Raw genomic sequence first — 21,157 nt, forward strand, 5'->3', positions numbered from 1 at the left:
AGCCATTGATCTTACACTGCCATTGTTAATTAAAATGTCTTTGTAGACTGGTTGCAGTATAATTACTCATCAGGGACACTTCACCCCTCTGGCCAGGACTATGTTGCCCAGGCAACAACAGCAAAGGTGTCAGGTATCTTCCATAGCCTTTTCATACAGATGCTGGTTGATATACTGTTGGCAATGTTGTTTTTGTTTTATTAGAACAGCTACATGTAGCACAGACCTGTGATTTTAACTGACCCTTGTTATTTACAGTACCTGATAATTCCTTATAATTTTACACATTCCTATAAAATATTGGTACAGCAGGAAAACATATGCTAATAAAGTGAACATCTGTGTGTGAGCTGTACCTCATACCTTGCTATTTAATATATTTGAACATGCAGTGGCTCTACTGTCTAAATAAATTATTCATTTTTTTTATTATCAATGTTAAATGAGAGTCTAAACTGATATTCCACATTTTTCCACTTTTTTTTGTTTTAAAAGTGCTTCATTTTCTTGGAAGGTCCAAATTCTCGTTATCAGTCTTACTCATTCTGAGTGCACAGGCGTTGCATGGGCATCTTCTAAAACCTAGTCTGACATCTAGTGGCCTCTTTCTATACTTACTGGCTTACATGTCTCCACATCTGGATGTTTATAACATATAATTACAGCCAGTGAGCAGCACTTCAGGTTCTTTCTTTGAGACTTATTTTCTCAGATATAGGTATGTTTGCTTGTTAATTCGACTTAAGTAGTCTTACATATTTAGTCTTTAAAGGACAGATGACTACAATAATATGTACAATAATATTTGGTATTTCTTACTGAACACTAAAAGGATCACGGTTGCAAGTTACAGTATATTTGATTAGTGTTAAACAAATTGCATTCTTGCGGGAAAAAGTATTTACAGTGGTGCAGTACATTGAAATCAATATAATACACTTTGCCTTACAAACTCTTTTGCCCCCTGTTCTGTGTATGAGAATGTGAAGAACAAGGCAAATGAAAGACAGCAAAATACTTAAATCTAGAGGCATTCCCCTCATGCTGGAAGTGACATATCAATAAATCCCTATGAACTGCATTAGGACCATGAATGTATATCACCAGGACCCCTGTGTGCCCTTGTAGAGGCAACACAGCAGCCAATCAGAAGAGTCGTCAGAGCTGTGCGTAATACGTAACGCCCCGGCTCTGCGTACGTGACGTCGTCAACACTGCAGTCTCTTGACTAGCAGCTGCAGTAGCCGAAACACAGCACGCCCATCGCAACCTCTGTACTTCCAACCAGCTAATACTGAGGACAAGGTAATGCTATAAGGCAGAAATGTCAGAAGAGAAACAGTATGAAGAGACGCTTACATTATTTTTTAGTGCACGTTCATCAGAAGCGGCCCTGTGATAATGATGAATATCATTGTCGCGTTGTGTCAGTAGGCAGCGTTAACGTTTGTTGTTTTGTCGAGAGGCCTCCGATTTACTTGTCTAAAATGAGGGAATTCGCAGTGTAAATCGTTTGTCAGTGTCGTCTGCAAGGTCAGTCTGTTTTTAAGCATAAAAAAAACACCATGGTTCTTTCAGTGAGATATAACCTTGTTAGCTTTCATATCACTCAGCCTGTCATCATTGCGTACGAACATTAACTTCAACGTGTGCCAATGAGCTCACTCATAGATAACAATACACCAATTAGCTAGCTTACCTGTCATTGCCTTGTTGTGGTAGCTCATTGCTAGCATGGGGATGTAGTCAGTTGTAACTAATGTAAGTGCTGCATTCTGTTAACCAGTAGTTTTAGTCAGTGAATGGTTTCCTTGTCAGCTGGTCGCCCAGTAAGTGATGTTTACGTTAGTTACACTGCGACAACGAGCTACTCTGAAACCGACAAGAGCTAGCTTGCTGTACTGGTTATAGCTGGCCACATACTTGTTTATTTGCCTTATACGTAAGCTGCAAACAAGCTCACTAACACTGGGTCTGTGGCTGTGTTTAGCACTGCATAATTTATTGTCACACAGTCACTGTGCATCAGATGAGGGTCAGACTATGAGATGAGAATTTGAGTATCGATTTTCTGTTGCTACAAAACACTAGTGAATCCAATATAATACACAACATAGCTGTGAGGCATCACAACTTTAATCTGATGCTCACAGAGGTATCTTCTCACCGGAGTTAATGATATTATGTTTTGCTATCTTTCACACAGAATGGTAAAATGTTACAATGCCATTTTTGTCTTTTTGCACTCAAGGAAAGGATCATAATGGCGGCGGCATCTTCCCCCCTGGACCCAGATCTAATGAGAGAGGTGCTTGAATGCCCCATCTGCCTGGAGACCTACAACCAGGAACAAATGAGACCCAAACTCCTGCAGTGTGGTCACACAGTGTGCCGGCAGTGTCTAGAGAAGCTTTTGGCTAACACTATCAATGGTGTGCGCTGCCCTTTCTGTAGCAAGGTCTCCCGTATGAGCAGTATCTCCCAGCTGGCCGATAATCTCACTGTGCTCAAGATCCTAGATTGTACTACATCCTGCAGTGCCGCTGCTGCCGCCCTAATGTGCAAATCCTGCTGCAACCGCCTACCACGACAGTACTGCCATGATTGTGCCACAGTCCTCTGTGAGCTCTGCAAAGAAGACGGCCACCTGCATCAAGGCCATTCAGTCCAGCCGATAAGGGTGGCTGCTGAACAGCGTCGCAAAGAACTGGGTGGCAAGCTGACTGCTCTGCGTGATGTTATGGGGGAAATTCAGAAGAAAAAGACAGCTATTGAAAACATTAACAAGTCATTGAGACTAAAATACCAGGCAGTGCAGCAGGACTATGCTAAAGCTGAGCTACGTCTTCAAGAGGAGCTCAGGCGGTCCCGAAAGACATTCACAGCTTCCATGGCAGAAGTGGAAAAGCTAAATGGGCAGGTCCTGGAGGAGCAGACATATCTCCTCAACATTGCAGAGGTAAAAGTGGTGTCACGCTGTGATTATCTTACAATGCTAGTGAGGCAGAGCGATATTGCTTTGCTAAAGGATGATGGCGGAGGTCGTGATGATGATGACGAAGACCTGGATCTGAGGAGCAGCTTGCCCACCATGTTTCAGCTGCAAGAGCCAGAGCTGGTCAGAACAGAGCACTCTAAACCTGTCGAAGTGGGCCAAGTGACCACAAATACTTATACTGTCAATACAGACGATGAGGAGTTGGAGATTGCAATTGAGGGTGATGTAGAGGTTGGGGCAGTAGGGGCTACGGGTGGTGCAGCAGGGGTCCCAGTGGATCTTTACCGAGACATTGACATGGTTGCAGCTGTAGAGGAGGCAGTATGTGGTTCACCTGGCAGCTTTAAGTCAAAGTCCATGGATGCAGGTGGGGGATCACCCGGAGGAGCTGCTGCAAGTGCAGGGCCCCCAGCCTGCCAGTTTGTGAAGAAGATGGGTTGCAAGGGAACTCTACCTGGCATGTTCAATTTACCAGTCAGCATCTGTGTAACACCACACGGTGAGGTCCTGGTGGCTGACCGTGGCAACTACCGCATCCAGATATTTAATCGCAAAGGTTTCCAGCGTGAAATCCGCCGCAATGCCAGTAGCATTGACAACTTTGTCCTGAGCTTCCTTGGGGCTGACCTGCCTAACCTCATCCCCTTGTCCATTGCTGTCACTCCTCAAGGCCTGATAGGGGTCACTGACAACTATGATAACTCAGTTAAAGTCTACACTATGGATGGACAGTGTGTGGCCTGCCATAAGAACCAGCTGATTAAACCCTGGGGTATTACTGCCATGCCATCAGGTCAGTTCGTGGTGTCAGATGTGGAAGGTGGCAAGCTGTGGTGTCTAGCAGTGGACCGCAATGTTGGTGTGGTCAGCTACAACCGATTGTGCTCTGCTGTGCGGCCAAAGTTTGTGACTTGTGATGCAGCTGGAACGGTCTATTTCACCCAGGGCCTGGCCCTGAACTTTGAGAAACGCCATAATGAGCCCCACCTGGAGGGTGGCTTCTCTATTGGCTCAGTGGATAGCGATGGCCAGCTAGGCAAGCAGCTCAGCCATTTCTTCTCAGAGACAGAGGACTTCCGCTGTATCACTGGCATGTGTGTGGACGCCAATGGGGATTTGCTGGTAACGGACAGTGGCAGGAAAGAAATCCTCCAGTTTCCCAAAGAGGGTGGATTCAAAATTCTCATCCAGGAAGGGCTGACCTGCCCTGTAGGAGTGGCCACCACCCAGAAAGGACAACTGCTGGTGCTGGATTGTTGGGACCACTGTGTCAAAGTCTACACTTACATCCAGAGGAGGCACTCCTCCACATCCTAAAGGAACAATCCAGTCCACCAGAGAGGTTTAGTAGTTGTGTGTTGGTAGGTGTTTGTGGAAGTTTTGGTAAAGGCAGAAAAACACTGTTATCTGTCACTTAAGTTTGGCTGCAGTCCAAACAATTCTCACTCCAGCTTTCATTGGGTTATTTCAGTTTTTCCCAATTGTATACACACAATAAATGGAACTATGCACACAATTCTGAAAACTTGAAGCTCATGTATCAACAACAAGACTCCAGACTGCTAAGCTCTAAGCACAATCTCATTGTTTTCATTCAAATTTTAATTCTGAATCACATTTCTGCAAAAGCCTAAGCACAAATACCATCATTTAACGCACTTTGTTCACCTGGAAGACACTGGCATTCAAAATGCCACGCCGTAATTACCCGCTGGTCTCGCTCACATCTCACCTGTTCAGACTCAATTTGTAAAACACTCCAATCATATGTTAGAGCAAACAGCCCCAGTTCCAAAAAAAAAAAGAATGCTGTGTAAAACATAAATGAAAGGGAAGGTGATAATTTTCTAATTCTTTTTGACATACACTCAGTTACAAAACAATATAAAGTCAATATATTTAATGTTTTACTTCATCAACTTAATTCATTTTTGTAAATATCTACTTGTTCTGAATTTGATGCAGCAACATGTTTCAAACAAGTTGGGACAGGAGCAACAGAAGACTGGGAAAGATGTGGAATGCTTCCACAGGTAATCAGGATGGAGCAAGGTTCACCACTTTGTGAACACATGATTGTATAAAGGATATTACTCCATGGGCTCGGGAACATTTCATAAAACCGTTGTCTGTGTTCTGTTACTATCCCAACTACTTTGGAATCGGGGTTGTAAAAAAAAAAAAAGGCCTCAGGTGACCTCGACTGTACTGAGGAAAAAAGAAGGAGCAACATGGAGTACAGAGAGCAAGAGGAGGAGGAGGTTGATCATGTACTCAATCACGGCTTAACAAGTTGGGCAGTGGGTCCAGTTGAATTTGGACCACTTCACGATCAGTTATCCAGCAATTGAGAGATGAGAACAGGCACACAACTCTCTTCAATAATTACACTTTTCACAGAAAAGACAGATGAAGAGATCTGTTTGATTCAAAGCTTGTGTTTGTTCAGGACGTGATCTATGTTAACAGTTTTAGATGATTTGCACCAAAGTTTAACCGACGCTCAGTAAGAGAAACTCGTATGATAGCTGTGCATCTATTGTTTCAGTGGAAAGAATCAGTTTTGAGAAGAGAGAACATGGATTTGAGTGCAGTGCTTCATTGTGCTGGAGAAGTTTTCGACAAGATGTTTAACTTTAATCAGTTTTGTGTTCAGGGTTTTGAGAAATTGAGCTATGGTTTCAGGGAGCGTGTTTAAACAATTGGGAAAAACTGGAAATGAGTGTTCTAGTCGGTTTGGTTCAGTTTTAAGCACACTGGATTTTATTTTAATACCTCAAATTAAAAATCAGCTACTTAAGCTGCCTCTCACCTGATTATCATAATGGATCACAGCACTAAAACAGACATCGCAACACTTTTACGTCTAAGAATACTGACGCAGGGTGTCACATTAAAATAAGTGAAAGAAGCCATTGATGTCAAAGCTAATGCAGGCACAAAGTCCAGATGATTTCCCCTCCCCTGTTATTGACTGCTTTATCCACCCCTCACCCTGACTGTGTGTGATGCATGGCTTTCACTGATTTGGCTCAGCTTTGCGGAATTAAAATGGGAGGAAGAAGAGGCGAAAGCGAACGTGTATTTACATACGAAATAAAGCATACCGAGGCTTTTGGCCTGTGAAGCACTTTATTATTGACACGACACTGTTTCCTAGTGTTAGGTTTTAGTAGCACAGACTAACATCGATGTTGCTGAATGCATCTGGCAGCTTTAAAGTTTACTGTGCAGTTAGCTCATGATAAAACAGTAACCAGGAATCAGCATTCATGGAATTGCATTCAGTAACATTCAGGGAACATTAAGTGTAGAATATTAAATTACCTACAGGAAAGAGAGCAGTAGTGATATGCCGTTGGCTGGAGTTCTATGGGTTTACATCTTTTCTGTAGGCTTATAATACTAATAAAGAAATCACCCTCATTTGTTAAATGAGGGTCACTGAGTTAATGCAATCAGAATTAGGTTTAATGAGGTGTAATTTGTAGACTATTAGCATTATTATTATTATTATTATTATTTTCCAGTACTTATTAATACTGCCTGCCTAACTAGCCTGTGTACATCAAACACAACCTGAGTACCCTGTCCTGAAATCTTCGAGCAGTGTCTACTGTCTGATCCACTTCTCTCTGTATGCTCTTTCATTCAGCCTTCTCCTCGTGACTTGTCAGCCACAGCCTCACTTGTGTCACTAGGGGGCAGGTTGAGGTAACCATCGGCGAGATAAAACTCACCTGCTCCAGATCCCTTTCTGGCTGCTCTGCTCAGTCATACAGTTTCAGGCTTCTATATCGCCTTCTGCCTGCTTTTAGCCCAACCTGCAGCATTTAGCGTTAGCTGTGATCACACTGTAGCTCCGAGTTTTAGTCCATTATCTCAGACAGAAGTGGGTCCATTATGAAGAGTAGCATACTTCTAAGGCCCCAGATGACCTTTGTAACTTGGAAGGCCCTTAAAATGTCAAGGCTGTGTTCTTTCTACTCCCACATCACACAATCATCTAGAAATTACTTTTTGTTGCTATGCCAATATAGCTAAAACTAAATAGCTCCAGCACCCAGACCGCATTAAGCAGGAGGCTACGGCAGACATCCACACCTTAAATAATGTTTACAAATTCGACGTTGATTCCAGAGAACTTGTTCCATGCCGTTATTTCCTTACGCCTGGCTTGCGGCAGCGCAGTATTTGTAGGGATCAGTGGCAGGAGTGTTCAGACCGACACTGCTTGGATAACGGTGTGTGAAAACTCCAGCATCACACAGCAAACCTGCCGTTGTCACACTCGGATTTTGCGTCCTTGTTGCTACGTCTCCCTCAGGTTTTTATTCAGCACTGGACAACTTGCAGCCTGAGTTCTCTGGTGTTGGTAGATATGGTAAAGACAACAGCCATATACAGTGTTTTGCTAGTTGGTGCTAGTGTTAGTCAACATTAAATTAATATATATCTGCATGTATTTATTATTTTCTTATGTAGAGCTGTTGAATTCTTGAGTCTGTATGAAGCATTAGATAATGCTTTCAGGTAAAATAACAATAAAAGACACCTTTAATCAAAATATTTAGTGGCCTAAATATGGGGGATCAAGTTAATCATTGACAACCGCCCATCGATATTGTATGTAACATACTGTGTGTCTATGAAGTCGTAAATAGCAAATATGCCTGCTCTGAGGCCATATGTATCTTCCAGTCCAGGTTTGCTCATAAGAGCATATCACATACTGACTCAGTTTGAGCCTTAAAAGAAATAATTTCACAAAGCTGACCTTAACTCTGCACCTGGAGCCCTATTAAACAGCTACATACGATTACACACGTCTGAGAACCGAGCTGTACCATGAACAGTGTGTTTTTAATATTTCTACATAAGCAAAGCGATAAGAGAAAAAGGTCATAGACATTGTGCTTTTTTTTTTTTTAAATTTTACACAATGTTTTTGTTTCATTGTTAGGTCATGTCGTATCTCAACACTAAACTCATAGGTTTTACTCCAAGCTGCATGTCAACCTTGCCATCAAAACTGTTTCCTTCTCTCAGTGCTTACACTTTATACAAGTGGTCACTAGAATTAGTCATTACTACAGATTATTCAAACGTAAACAGCGACAGAAAAAAGCATAAAATGCTAGAAAGATCAAGTGTCCTTGTGTCAGTGTACTGAACATCAGAGTGTCTCACATCACCTGAATATGTTTAATTACGTGTCATTGGAAACAAGTTATTTCCTTGCATACTTCTTCAGAGTTTATTCGTTTGCACCGTTGGATCGTAATACTGCAGTATGTTCATGAACCAAACTCCCATGTGTTTAAAGTGTTTTGTCCTTTACAGGCTGTGAATTTTCCAATGTGTGGAACACATTTCACACATCTCTGTGTATTCAAATTCATGTTTGTATTGTTGATAATCTGAGTGCAATAAACATTTATGAAACAAACTCAGTGGCAGCGTTGCTTTATACCTTTTAACGTTTGTGGTTGCTTTTATCAAATGTCCTTATTTATACAGTTTTCACTTTCCCATGTGGCCCCTTCCTAGTAAAAGCTAACCACCTCTATCATCGTAATTGGCTGGCTGTAGCATCCTAACATTGCATCCTCACATTTTGATTCATGCAGCAGGTATGCAGTAACGAAGGCTTTTGAAACCCACGATGAGTGTTATTTTCAAATGCAGGAAGCTTACTTTATAGCCTTATCATGTCCAGGAAGTATTCAGATCCTTCAGTAAATGTAGAAAAATGAAAGTTACAGATTGAAGTCCTGTATTGAAAATCTCTGAAGATCAAAAACAAGAGTACTCACTCAGTGGGACGGTCCCTGTCAATACTGACGTATCATTGGATTAATATTAAATAACATTACTATGAAAGCATGCTAATGTCTGTTGAGACCAGCCTAATTAAGCTGATTATTTGTTTTGCATGTACTATAAAGCTAAAGTTGTGAAATGTAGAGTTATAAAAACTACTACTGTACTCTTACTGTGCTGTTACTTTCCACCACTGTTTGAAGTGTACGACTTAACTACTTTCTGTCAAGTTTTTTGTACTTTATTTCACAACTTCCCTCACAGGTGTTGAGTTCTTTCAAGCCTGGATAGGCACGATGTGTCATGGAGAATGCAGTAATATGCATGTTTTCATTCCAGTCACACGCTTGATCAGGTGATTTTACTGATACATTTCAGTCCAGATGAACGCTGTAGTCGAGCTGAAGTGAAACCTGAAACTTGTCCCTGTAATAAATCACGTGGCATTGAAAATAGATTTGTTATATAAGGGGGTGTGGGTGTTCGACCCCGGCCCTCCTTGACTTGAAGTATGTAATAGTATTTAAGCTTGCCTGATTAATTAATTTACCCTTTAACTCAGTTTTTGACCCCCCCCCCCCCCCCTTGTCTCTCATTTGAATACACTCCATCCATCCATGACACAGATTTCTCCCTTCATCCCTCACCCCCCATCCATTCATCCCTCTTTCCCCTCATCCCTTCCTCCCTCCATCCCTCATCCCTCCTTTCCTTCATCCCTTAACCCTCATCCTAACATCCCTCATCATCTATGCTCTCCTCACCCGTAATAGGCATTAAACCATTATAGATCTGTATGTTATTGGTGTGGTCTTTGCTTGTGAAACACTCTTTAAATGGAACAATGCTGCAAGATGCATTTGGGATGCTGAAAAGTAAATTCAGACAACTTATGCTGCCTTTTAACCAGGCAGTGAATTAAGGAAGGATGAAGTCTTTAAACATAACCCAGTTTAGTTAATAGTCAAAGTATTACCCCCCCTCCCCCAACAAAATTACAGTAAATCTTTTTCAGCTTCTGTTCACAGTGTATTTGTGAAAGGCTGCTTTGATTCAGAAAAGGTTTTTGTCCTACTTACAAAACTTACAATAGAGAGCAGCCCCATCAGCCCTAAATTTACCTCTATTTTATCCTTTCTCAAAACATGGCCTACTCTCCTCCACACAGACTTATTAAACTTTAAAATGAAACGTTACATAAATCTCTCTGCCTTTGACAGATTTCCCCCTAAAAAAAAATCAATATGTGAGGATGGCATCTCCATCCACCCCTCCAGAATTCATTATTTTTTTTTGCCTTCTTTCCATCCTCCTTTCCTCCCTTCCTTCCTTCCTTCCTTCCTTGCTGTCTGCCTGTCAGCACGCTCACCTTTCTGATACTGCAGCCAGAGCTGCTGCTGGGCCTTCTTGCTGGGAAAGTAGATGCTGCAGCTGAGCTCAGAGCCATACAGGGCCTCAGACACGTAGTGGCTGCCGTATTGCTGGAGAAAAGCCAGCAGCTCCTCACGTGTGCTCTCCGCCGAAAGCGTCTTCAGCACCTTAGAAAAGCCTAGCAGGTCAGGAAGAAGATGGAAGGATGGTGATTTTGTGTGCAGAAGGATGGGTTGGATATTAAGATTTGGCTTACATGTGTACCTAGAATGTGGAATTAATGTCATCTATAAAGGGCACAGACAGATGCATAAATAAGTAAAAGTACAGTAAAAGCAACTTCCTTGGGCACTGATTAGACTTAAATTGATGTGTGTAGTGCTTTGTGATGTTAAGAAATCAGGTCAAATTCTTCAGGCACCGACCTGTAGATAAGGTGATGGAGCTGAGTTTGACTTTGTACAGATTGCTGCGCACCCTCCACTGCTGAACCATAGGATAGCCCACCGCCTCGCTGAATTGGGCATCCCCTAAGGGCAACAAAAACAAGGGACTGAGGATACAAATTAAGGAAGATATACCAAACACAACAGATATAACACTTTAAAAAGAAATTACCAAACTCAGACCCATAAAGAGCAGCTGAAATTCAAAAATAAACAAATACATCAATAAAATCCATCACTTCATTTGAACAGGTTATTGCAGATCTACTGTTACACATTATTGCCTTCACATCATTTATTATCAAAGCCCACATCCCAGCTGCTCATAGATCAATGGCAGATATATAGTGCTACTTGAACTCCAATTGGATTGCTGACATTAGAAGCGGGAGCAATCTCGCCTTTCTCTGCAATTCAATTATCAAACTTTCACAGCAGTTTAGAACTAAAGTCACAAACGGGAAGAGTGAAAGGGGGAGAGAGGAAAACTGCGTATGGGAACTTTGATCCTGTGCGTCTGGAGAGCGTTTTCCACCTGAGACGTTCATGCATGTAGAAAAACTGCCATTGCGTTTCTGTGTGTGTGTGTGTGTGTGTGTGCATGCGTGTGCGTGTGTGTCCAATCCTGGTGAAAGCAGAACCCGAGTTAAAGTCTCAGGGGTCAATGTGGACCGAATGGCAATTTAGCTAATGGAGGGATTAGGGAGCAGAGGTGGAGGTTTCAAGCCAAATGTCTAAGTGACTCTGTCCTCCACAAGATGGGGTGGAACAGTCAAGAAAAGGATAAAAGGATGAAACGGGAGGTTAAGTGTTAGAGTTTGCAAGGTCTAGTACACGTGTATGTGTGTGGGCACGTATTAACATAACACTTTGTGGTTATGATAGCATTTTCAGATGGGGTTTGGGTTTTAAGAGCACATGGACACAGCCCATAGAGTTTAATGATTCTGCGCTGGATTTCAGAGAAAAGAGGTAACGTATCAGCAACAAGAGGACACTGACTTTTTGTATTTACCAGTGTCTACATAATTCTCTCAGGCCTGGACAAACGTTAAAATGTTCTCAGGACTGAGACACAGACATGCTGAATATGAACATGGGTGCTATGTTTTTCCCTTCTTCAGACAGTCGTACTGGCTGTAGTCAGCTCTGAATTAATGTCGCCCCGACTATTAATGGCTCACAGAGAGATAATAGAGCTGCCCCTGGAAAAATGCAATGAATTGAATCTACTTGTCTATTCTTCTCAAACTCAGACACACTCACCCGTGAGGAGCTGAAGGTTGGGAAGAGGCTCAGACAACACCCCTCGACACTGTTCCTCTACTGGTAAGGGGATGACCATGAGACCATCGGCTAGCTGCGGAAAGTCCTTAATGAAGTTGTTGTCCCTGAGAGAGAGAGAAAGAAAGAAAAAATCATTTTAGTTCCTCATCAGTGGTGGAGGGGTCTTGCATTGAAAGTGTTACTCAAGTTAAAGTGTGTAAGCATAATCAAGAAAATGGCTCAAGTTCCAAGTATATTTCAGTGATATAGCACTACAGAAAGACATACATGTCTACACAAGCAAGCATAAGACACATGTGTACACAGCCAGTGTGAGGATGATGTGGTCTTGTTTCTTGGACCTTTTTAATAACCATGTAGCGGCTTTTTTAATTTGTTGTAAATGGGAAACAGAGGGAGTGTGAGTACTCTATCCTGGATGATACTATATGTATTTAATGTATCAAAATTAAATGTACTCAATGTAGAAAACTGTGACTGTTATGATGTCACATATTATAGGATTATTATTACTGCATGATTAATGTCAAAGCAGGATATTACTGTTGTAGTGGGTTTGGTTATTTTCATTAGGGATTAATCAGCTGATCACCTTTTTCCATGAATCAACTGATAGATTTGTGAAATTCATGAAAATGTCATCACAATTACACAGAGTCCAAAGTATGTTTCGTGTACAATTGAGCATTTATATTATTATAGTTTAGAGAGTATTATAGATCCCAGACAGCAAACTGAGAGAAGGGCAGGACTGAGAGAAGAAGATGCAATTACAATTCTGTCTGCTACTTCGGCATCATGGGTTCATCAATACACAGCACAGTTAGGCTACTGATTGTTCAGAGCCATGGTCGAGGCCTCACATTCAACTTGTACAAACACAGGGTCAGTGAGTCAGACAGGCTAGACTAACATATTCAACTAAACAGCCTCTGCCCTGCACTCTCTCTGCTACTTGGGGATGAAGCGGGGGGGCTGGCAGGTTAACAAGGGGGATGCGTCCCCTCTCGTCCCCCCCCTCAAATCGTCCAGTGCACATAGAACAATATACAACATTGATCATCAAGAGGGGCAACTGGTGGTTTCTGCTTCGGGGAGCCCTGTAACATCTGCCTGAGGAGCGGAGCTGATACTCAGGGTGGAGAACATACGTAGGGTCTGACATGATCTGATTACGGTTTGCTGAAAAACAGCCTGAAGACTGGCATGTTGATGACCTCCCATGATTTTCATTGCTGTCTGTGTGAGTCGGGTGATCCAGGCCTTTGACTTTACTGTCAGGTTACCAAATCACGCAGAGATACCAAAGAGATTCAGCAGTCAGGGGTGCAGCTAGAGAACTCCATGAAAACAACTCAACAACAACAGTTCACAATAAATATCTACAATCCCGACATGTTCCAGTGCCCCGTCCAGCTGCTGGCCTCCTGAATCATTCAGAGACAGGGATTTGGAGATTTCTCTGTTCTTTTGTCTGGCAAGTTTTTCTATGATAATGCTTTATGCTCTGACATCTTTCATCTGCTCTGCCTCACAGAGGGAAGAATGAAGGTGCTCGGCTCACGGCTCACAAAAACACTTAAAAAAACGTTTGTGTTTGTGTGTGATGCCCAGCAAAGAAACCAGTTATGCGCCCCAGTTTGTGGGAAGAACAGAGAGCTGTAGCCAAGACTAAGACAGACCCCCTGTAATCCCTCTCTGCTGGAGACGGTACGTACAAGAAAGGATCGTAATGAGAAAAGACGTGTGAGTTGTGAGAGGGAAGGGTAGAAGAAGAAGACCCACATACTGCGCTACGCGGTGAGATAACACAAAACAGCCATAAACCTATAGGCAGCTGAGACGTCTGAATGGAATATTAACTCTAAACATGGTTTCCAGTCTGGCAAAATAAATAACAGCAGCGGCAGTGTACGTGCAACTCCATTTTTGCTCGGCAGATCGACAGTTCTGGTTGAACCGAAGCAGCTGCAGTTCATTTCCTGTCAAAAAGATGAGTTGTCTTGCTGCATTCTGAGAGCATGGCAAGCAGCAGCAATTCCCATAATCCACTTTTATGGGACCAAGTCTCAGAGCACAGACCTTGTGCCATAGAGACTGGAGGGGAGGGGAAGGGGGGGGCGGCTTCACTCTACTTGATATCAATTTTTCATCCTGTTCCTCTCTTTCTGTCTCTCTCTTTGCTTCCTCAAACCACAAAAGCCTGTTAGACGCAATCACAGCCTTAGTGTTACAGTGGAGGGGTGGAAGGATTGACTCAAGGGCAGAGGATGAGAGGAGAGAGGGAGAGAAGAGGTGCTGTAAAAAGATTACCCTGGCTTATGCTCACAGAAAACATATTGATTGCTAAATTAAATCAGCCAGCTTCACGCTGAGTCTCTGAGAACCTTTGGAGGTGTTTGGACCAAGACGAAATGTAGCTTTATGGATTTCTAGATGTGGACTGTCCTTGACATGCTGCCATTTTGCTCCCAACACCTATTCACATTCCAGGGTCAAAAATGAGGGTGATGTGCAGCATATCGTCGTCCACTGCAGTGATACTCAACAACAAAACTGGAAACTGACTCTGTTTCTAGAAGGAAAAAATTGTAAAGACAGCACCTCAGGTGTTCGCAGTCCCTGAGCGCACGTAAAATCTTTAACTGTCCTTAACCTTGTCCTTCTCCTTCTCCCCTTGAGGGGAAAAAAGAAAAACATCGAAGGCAATCGTACATTCTTGTGGCATCTGTCCCTTTTTTGCAAAGGTTAAGCGGTGAAGCAGCAAATTCAGAACAGTTCAAGTGTCAATCCTGAAGATTTCTGTTTATGTGGTTTTGGTGAGACTACGGTTCCTTGGACCGCGTCTGTTTCTACGTATGTGTGTGTGTGTGTGTGTGTGTGTGTGTGTGTGTGTGTGTGTTTGTGTGTGTCTGGCAGGAAGTCAGCTTGAAGCATCTATTTTGCCAACAGCTCATTAGAGGAGGAGACATTTATCTGTGCCGCTACAATGCAAACATACCAATGTGGTGAACAAGACGTCAAAGAAAGCTCATTTTCCTCTTATACAAATGGTTACAACATGGTTCAGGCGTTAGCTGGCCATGGCTAACTTATCTCACCTTGAGGCGACAAACACTGACTTGACCTAACAAGCTTAAACTTAATGTGCAGCAAACCTGGCAAAAGAATTAATGAGTGTGCTGGCCCACTGATATTGCTTCCTGAAACTTAAATGGAATACAGCCATCGTTTATCATTATTAGTTTTACCTGTGCTTCTTCTCCAACGATAAGCCAAAATGTCTGCTGTGAGTAAAAGCTCTGCAGAAGACCAGCTACCAGTGGGAATTAAACTAGTTGAGCCAAATTAATGATCTGTGTCACAAAACATTTGCTGGACATGCTGGTTGTATTTGTCCTTAACCAAACCATTCCTTTAACGGTAGCCACTCTCTAGTCCAGTGTCCCTGTAAGGCATGGTGGTGTGACAGTGAGCCTGCAGGGCTCCACAACTGCTGCCGACCTGAACTGAGCGCAAGCCTTAGAAAAATATTAATTAGACCTGTACTTTTCCTAAAATGACAGGTAAAAATGTCTGCCTTCAGAAAACCCCTTTAGTCACACACTGTCTTGTGCTTTTTACAGAGATATTAAATATGTGTGTTCATGCCCATGAAAATTTCATTCCTCTGCCTCCATCATTTTGTCTGATTTGACTCCTCCGAGCTGTGCTTACATACTGCCACTAATGAGGACGAACACAGGCGGCTGAAATCCACTGACAGAAAACTTTATCAAGGTCTCCATTTGCCAAGTTGAAAAAAAAAAAACAAAACCTTTTTAAACCAGGATTAGCTCTAGATTAAGACCCACTCCAGGTGTATACACACTTTCCAGGTACCCTGCCTATTATTTTACCCACCAAGCTCAGACACAACCTCCTATACAGCCTTACCACACTTAACAATCTCCCATACACTCACCACCACATGCGAGTCTGGGCTTGCCAGCAAACTTGGGTATTTACTCATGTTTCATTCAGCACCCATGTGTGTTCATTAAGGGCAGGACACTGAGCTCCGTCCTGGCCAAACAGGCCTCCTGTCCTACTTGAGTCTACAAGTGGCCAACTCTTCCCATTTGAATGAGAATCTCCAAAACATGAGCTTTGCAAATTATATCTGGTGGGATGAATACAAATATTCAAGACCACGTCATGCATATATAGTGAAGCTCTCTCTCTTCCTCTCATTCTCCGTGTGTCTCCCTGCCCTCTGTGTGCACTATTTCAGTTCAAACACAGTAAAGATACATCTGATTATTTAAGCACAGTGAAGCTCAGGCCTCACATGCAAATTGTTTTTTTTTCTTTCATTCCATAGTTCACAGCCAGACGTCAATGTCAGTATTTCTCCTATAGAGTGTAATAATTGTTCACTGTTTGCTCAGCCTAGTCCCCAGAGGTAATCCTTTCAGGTTTTCCCTCTGCAACCTTTATTCCTTCCATCTCTTATTCAGCCTCCCAGCTACACCTGCTCTCGCCTCTCGAATCACAGGCATTCTGGTGATAGGCACAGATGAGAGCTATCTACAAGTCAATTTAGAAAAAAAATGTTTTTGTGCCTCCCCGTGTGTGTTCGAGTGTGTATCTGAGTTTCTAATAGGCGTGAAGACTACAAGTCACTTTTGTGAGAACAGGTGTTTGTGCATATGTTTGAGAGAGTATATTTATCTGAGTTTGTGACTGTGTAACTGATATTGAGAGGCACTTATCTAAACATTGTGTGAGGTAATTGGTTCTTGCGCTGTTCCGTCCGTGCGCGAACCTCGTCCTCACATCGCCGCACCGATCAGACACATTAAACCATTCTCACCCCATCTTAAGTGCACCGACATTTCACAACATCCCAGTTCATTATCCACAACTTCAAGACTCATCTTGACAACAATACAGGCTAATGGTGCCTTTTCAATAGTGGCTTCTATTGGAAAATCACATGCACCGCTGGGTTCCTTCATTTCTTTTCTGTTTTCTCTCTTTATTTAAAAATTCAGACTCATCTACCAAATAGGAGGTTAACCCACCTACCAGGTGCAAAAAAATACCAGATAAGCTTTTGGCTAAACGCTAAGCGGAATCAAGCACAGCCACAAAAGCAGTAGATCATTTAGAGGCCAAATTATATCAACTACCGGTGACTAATTGTGGGCTTGTAGGTTTGAATGACAGTCTGGCCTTCAGAAATTCAATTTCCCAAGCGACTGTGGGACAGCCAACACATCAGCTCGGAAAATGAATTATACCTGCATCCGTAGTTTCCAGAAATGACTGAGCAGCCTGGGTTTGAACAACAAGGGAACCTAACAGTTTCAGCAAACTGGGAGTCATGCAGGATGCTCTTTTCCACTCATTTAGAAGCTGCCTTTGCAGACTGATGCAAGCACTAACAAAGACTCCCTAAATCCTCCGAGGTAATGAGTATTGAATATACATACAAATCCTTGGTGCCAAGCTTACAAAGGCTATATTCTGATTATTAGAGTCTCTGTTCTGGCTCAGCTGCTAATTGAGCACGTGTAACCTTCTTAAGTCAAAGCTGAACAAGGTGAGGCGGCTCTTCAAGACGTAACAGGCATTTACACAAGAAGGTTTGGTGATAATTTCAATGTTTCCAGTAAACAGTCCAGAGCAGATAACTGCACTAAACAGTAAGCTGTGCTGTGATGAGTCACCAAAAAGCCTTATCTCAGCATTTAAGATTGGAAGTGAGATCTTTGTGCAAATGTCATGAATGGTAGCCAGACACCATGAAAATATGACGAAGAAGAACTTTTGCAGTTTGAGCAGAAACTCCACAGAACAATCAAGCAGAAACCAAGTGAAAGGTTAACAGTTTAAGCAACCAGAATGATTTGATTTTATATAAAACAAAACCCTCTCACTAATCATTAAAACTTAATTATAGTAGACAGGAGTTGGTAATTGCTGAATTGCTGGAGCTGAAGGCCAAATATATTTCCATATCCGAATTTAGATGAGGCTTGTGATCTCTTAATAGTCATGCTTCGTTTACACAATCCTGACATACTGTATGAACTGCATCCTGCCACACTTAAATGACCACTTACAGAATAACATGGGAGTGCAGAAGTTATGATTTGGTGAGAGCGCGTCAAATCAAAGAGTGTGCACTTTCTGTAATCATAAATAAATAACTGAAGGGTAGCAAAAGGAGAAAAAGCACAATCATAACGGTCACCACTAGAGGCTGCTCTTTCTCTGTGCCAAAGGACTGTACTGGTATTAAGATGAGTCGAGGAACATCAGCGTTTCTGTGGGTGCATGTAACTGCACTTTATGTTGAGGGTTGTTTTGTTTTTTTTTCTATATATCTATCTATGTATCTATATCTATATATATTTTTGGCATGAGACTGCACACAGTATAAAACACAGTTTGTGGGATGGTCCAGAGTGTAAACAGAAAATGTTACAACATTAACTGCAAGAAATGTTGATCCCTCAGCTGTTGAGTTAATAAACAGGTGCACATATGATGATCTAATTGCACAGTAGCAATAACGACAAATGTGTCACTATTGTGTGTGTTTGTGTGAGAGAGAGGCAGAGTATGAGTCAGGTCGGGCACAGAGCCGGAGTTCGGAGGTGAGCTGGACGCAAAAGGGGGAGTTCTCAGAACATGGTAGATAGGAAGTGATTGCAGTTGTGACTCAGGTGGAAAGATTACCTCTCTACTGGCACTCCAGAGGGGAGAAGAGTCCATCCCGAGACAGGGTTGAGGAGTCAGGACAGGGCAGAGCAGTGGGCAGTTTACCACAGAGAAGGGAGGGACAGCGAAGCAGAGGCTGAGTGCGAGACTGTTGGGTTGAATCATGATCTGAAGATAGGGGGGTGCGGTGCCCTTGGTAGCCTTGTAGGCTAACACAAGTGTTTTGAACTGTATGTGAGCAGCCACTGGGTGCCAGCGTAGCGCAGATGGGAGGGGGGTTATTTTGAGGAATTTACGGAGGCTGAGGAGAAGCGGGGCTGCTGCATTCTGGGTAAGTAAGGGCGTTAGACTGGATGCATGAAGGCCAGGAGGGTGGAAGAAAGTACTTTTGCCTGAAATATAGAGGGAGATAATGTCTTTCTGGCTGGAAAAAAGAAACATTTTTCTGAGCAATCTTTTATGGTCAAAAACTCGATATCGACAAAACAAAAAAATTGTCAAATTATGCTGGCGAAGGCTGGCTCCTTGATTTGCCTTCACATTGAATTCTTGCTTCTCTTCCAAGATGTTAAATAAACCTCACTGCTATAGCAAGGGTTCTTACAATATACCACTGCAGAGCTGCAAGTGGATAACACCAGTTATGGTCATGTGATGAGCATTCATCGGCACATCAGTGAGCTCCTCCAAATCCTCTGCTTCCACATACACAAGAGAGCTAGACAACAACCAACAGAAAATTTGACATCCGACGTGACACGGCTTGTTTGTAATTTCTATGGCTGCCATGCTGTTTGGATTCATCCCTAACTGGGATAATTACCCAGCATTTGAAAGAGAAGCGTGCAACAAAAGGCAGCAGAGACAAAAGAAAAAGGGCCTTGTTCAGAACAGTTGTCTCTCCCACAAAATATACATAATATGCAAAAATGGCGACTGCACAGGCATGCTGAAAACAGAGCCGGGAATGTTCACTTAAGTTTGAATCCAAAGTTGTTATTCGGCATCATGCGAAGGCCAGCTGGCAGAGTGGACTCCACAGGCTGTGTAAAACTGTCAATATCTCATAAATGTTGCCTAAATTTTATAGACAGCAGCAACTGCTTACTTCTAATTACTCAATTATTTAAAGGGGCAGTTCACCAACAAACATAATTTCTTACCTACTGTACCTCTAGTGGTATCTACCCACGCATACAGTTTGTACTTTAATTCCCCGGATTACTTTAGATGCGGTAATCCCCACAGTCTGCTTCTGGTGGACCAAAAAAGTAGTGCCCGTGAAAAAGTGTGTGCAATCTGGGTGAGCCAACCCTTTAGTAATAAAAGGAAGAGGGAGTAAATTTCAAGTGTAAGACATTAACATTCATAATGAAATGAATATATCTGAATTATATACTACTACATCATATAATCTCTGAATTAAACATTTAATGTGTCCTGTCACTATCCTAATCAATCCAACCAGCTCTCTCCCGGCCGTTTCCCTACCACTGCTTTGAAAGTGTTGCCACACTTGCCCTTGAGAGCCTTCTGCCAATTTGTCGGACTGCACAATCAAAGATTTATGAGAGCTGGGGTGTGTAGCCGATCCAATTGCATGTAATATGCTTAATAGCTGTAATATCTGTTATTTGAATGAATGCTTGGTGCGAGTGGGGCCTGTCGGATGAGTCATAACAAAGATAAAGCACCCAGTGTCACCCGGGGCCACAGCACCCAGATGATGGATTAAATAGTTATTAAAGGACAGCATCCGAAAACAGGCTAATTCGTGGTGTAATAAAACAATCAGAGATGTTTACCTTGAGACTCGTGTTACAATCTCTTATCATAGCTGCAGCCACAGCTCACTTGATGAATGAGTCCACTGAGAGGAGGAGATCTGGTGACTTTTCATGGTCAGTATTGATTAGGCTCGTGAAGCGATGCTGTCAATGAAACAGCCTGTGATGGAGAGTACACTGCAGATTTTGCGTTTGTGTACACGAGTGATAGTGTGCGTGCGCATTTGCGTCCGTATGCAAGCTTCACCGTCGACGCTTGACTCATTTGTAAGTAGCAGTATGTTCCCCAGCCAATCGAAATCAATGGTCAATAATGTGGTGGCAAGTCAGACACATAGCATGTTTCACATATAATCTAATTTAGCCAGAAAAGTCTGAAATATGAGGATTTAAAAATAAGCCTCAGTGCAGGGGTACAGAGACGTGTTGAGTAGAACGATATGAAAAGTGTTACAAGTGTTGTACAGCATTACATTACTCATTGTTTTTTTCACTCTCTCTCCCTTTAGACACACACACACACACACACACACACACACACACACACACACATAAACCACTCAACCTCACTTTTATTCCCCTGGGTCATGCATACAACTGAAACACAACATGCGTGTGCATCGACAATTTTTTTTGTACGTTGATATCTCTGTTGGCCTGCCTTAGGAAATTGTGGAGATGAACTCTGGTGGCTGGGAGCATTACCATAGAGATGAAGCCTGGTAATGCAGAGT

At 42.5% G+C, this 21,157-nt stretch overlaps 2 protein-coding genes across 3 annotated transcripts in view; one reads left to right on the forward strand and one right to left on the reverse strand.

The window, feature by feature from the left end:
• Positions 1 to 21,157, reverse strand: part of astn2 (astrotactin 2) — a 259,439-nt gene that overhangs the window by 50,608 nt on the left and 187,674 nt on the right. Inside the window, exons 14-16 of the mRNA XM_076757943.1 lie at positions 11,905 to 12,029; positions 10,618 to 10,722; positions 10,191 to 10,370 (exon numbers count right to left, since the gene is read on the reverse strand). Coding sequence (XP_076614058.1) covers positions 10,191 to 10,370; positions 10,618 to 10,722; positions 11,905 to 12,029 — 410 coding nt within the window. The remainder of the gene's footprint in view (positions 1 to 10,190; positions 10,371 to 10,617; positions 10,723 to 11,904; positions 12,030 to 21,157) is intronic.
• On the forward strand, positions 1,231 to 8,447 carry trim32 (tripartite motif containing 32). 2 transcript variants are annotated; one of them, XM_076757946.1, is made up of 2 exons: positions 1,231 to 1,305; positions 2,252 to 8,447. In XM_076757946.1, exon 2 carries the CDS (start codon positions 2,264 to 2,266, stop codon positions 4,313 to 4,315), a length of 2,052 nt encoding a protein of 683 aa, XP_076614061.1. In that variant the 5' UTR covers positions 1,231 to 1,305; positions 2,252 to 2,263; the 3' UTR covers positions 4,316 to 8,447. The 2 variants fall into 2 exon arrangements, with proteins under 2 accessions (XP_076614061.1, XP_076614059.1); XM_076757944.1 differs by having other exon boundaries at positions 1,238 to 1,533.

Source organism: Chaetodon auriga, chromosome 19 (assembly GCF_051107435.1).
Source record: "Chaetodon auriga isolate fChaAug3 chromosome 19, fChaAug3.hap1, whole genome shotgun sequence".
Classification (NCBI taxonomy): domain Eukaryota; kingdom Metazoa; phylum Chordata; class Actinopteri; order Chaetodontiformes; family Chaetodontidae; genus Chaetodon; species Chaetodon auriga.

Bases quoted from the DNA above. Each gene is read 5' to 3' on its own strand.
- trim32 (XM_076757946.1), top strand. From the start codon at position 2,264: ATGGCGGCGGCATCTTCCCCCCTGGACCCAGATCTAATGAGAGAGGTG.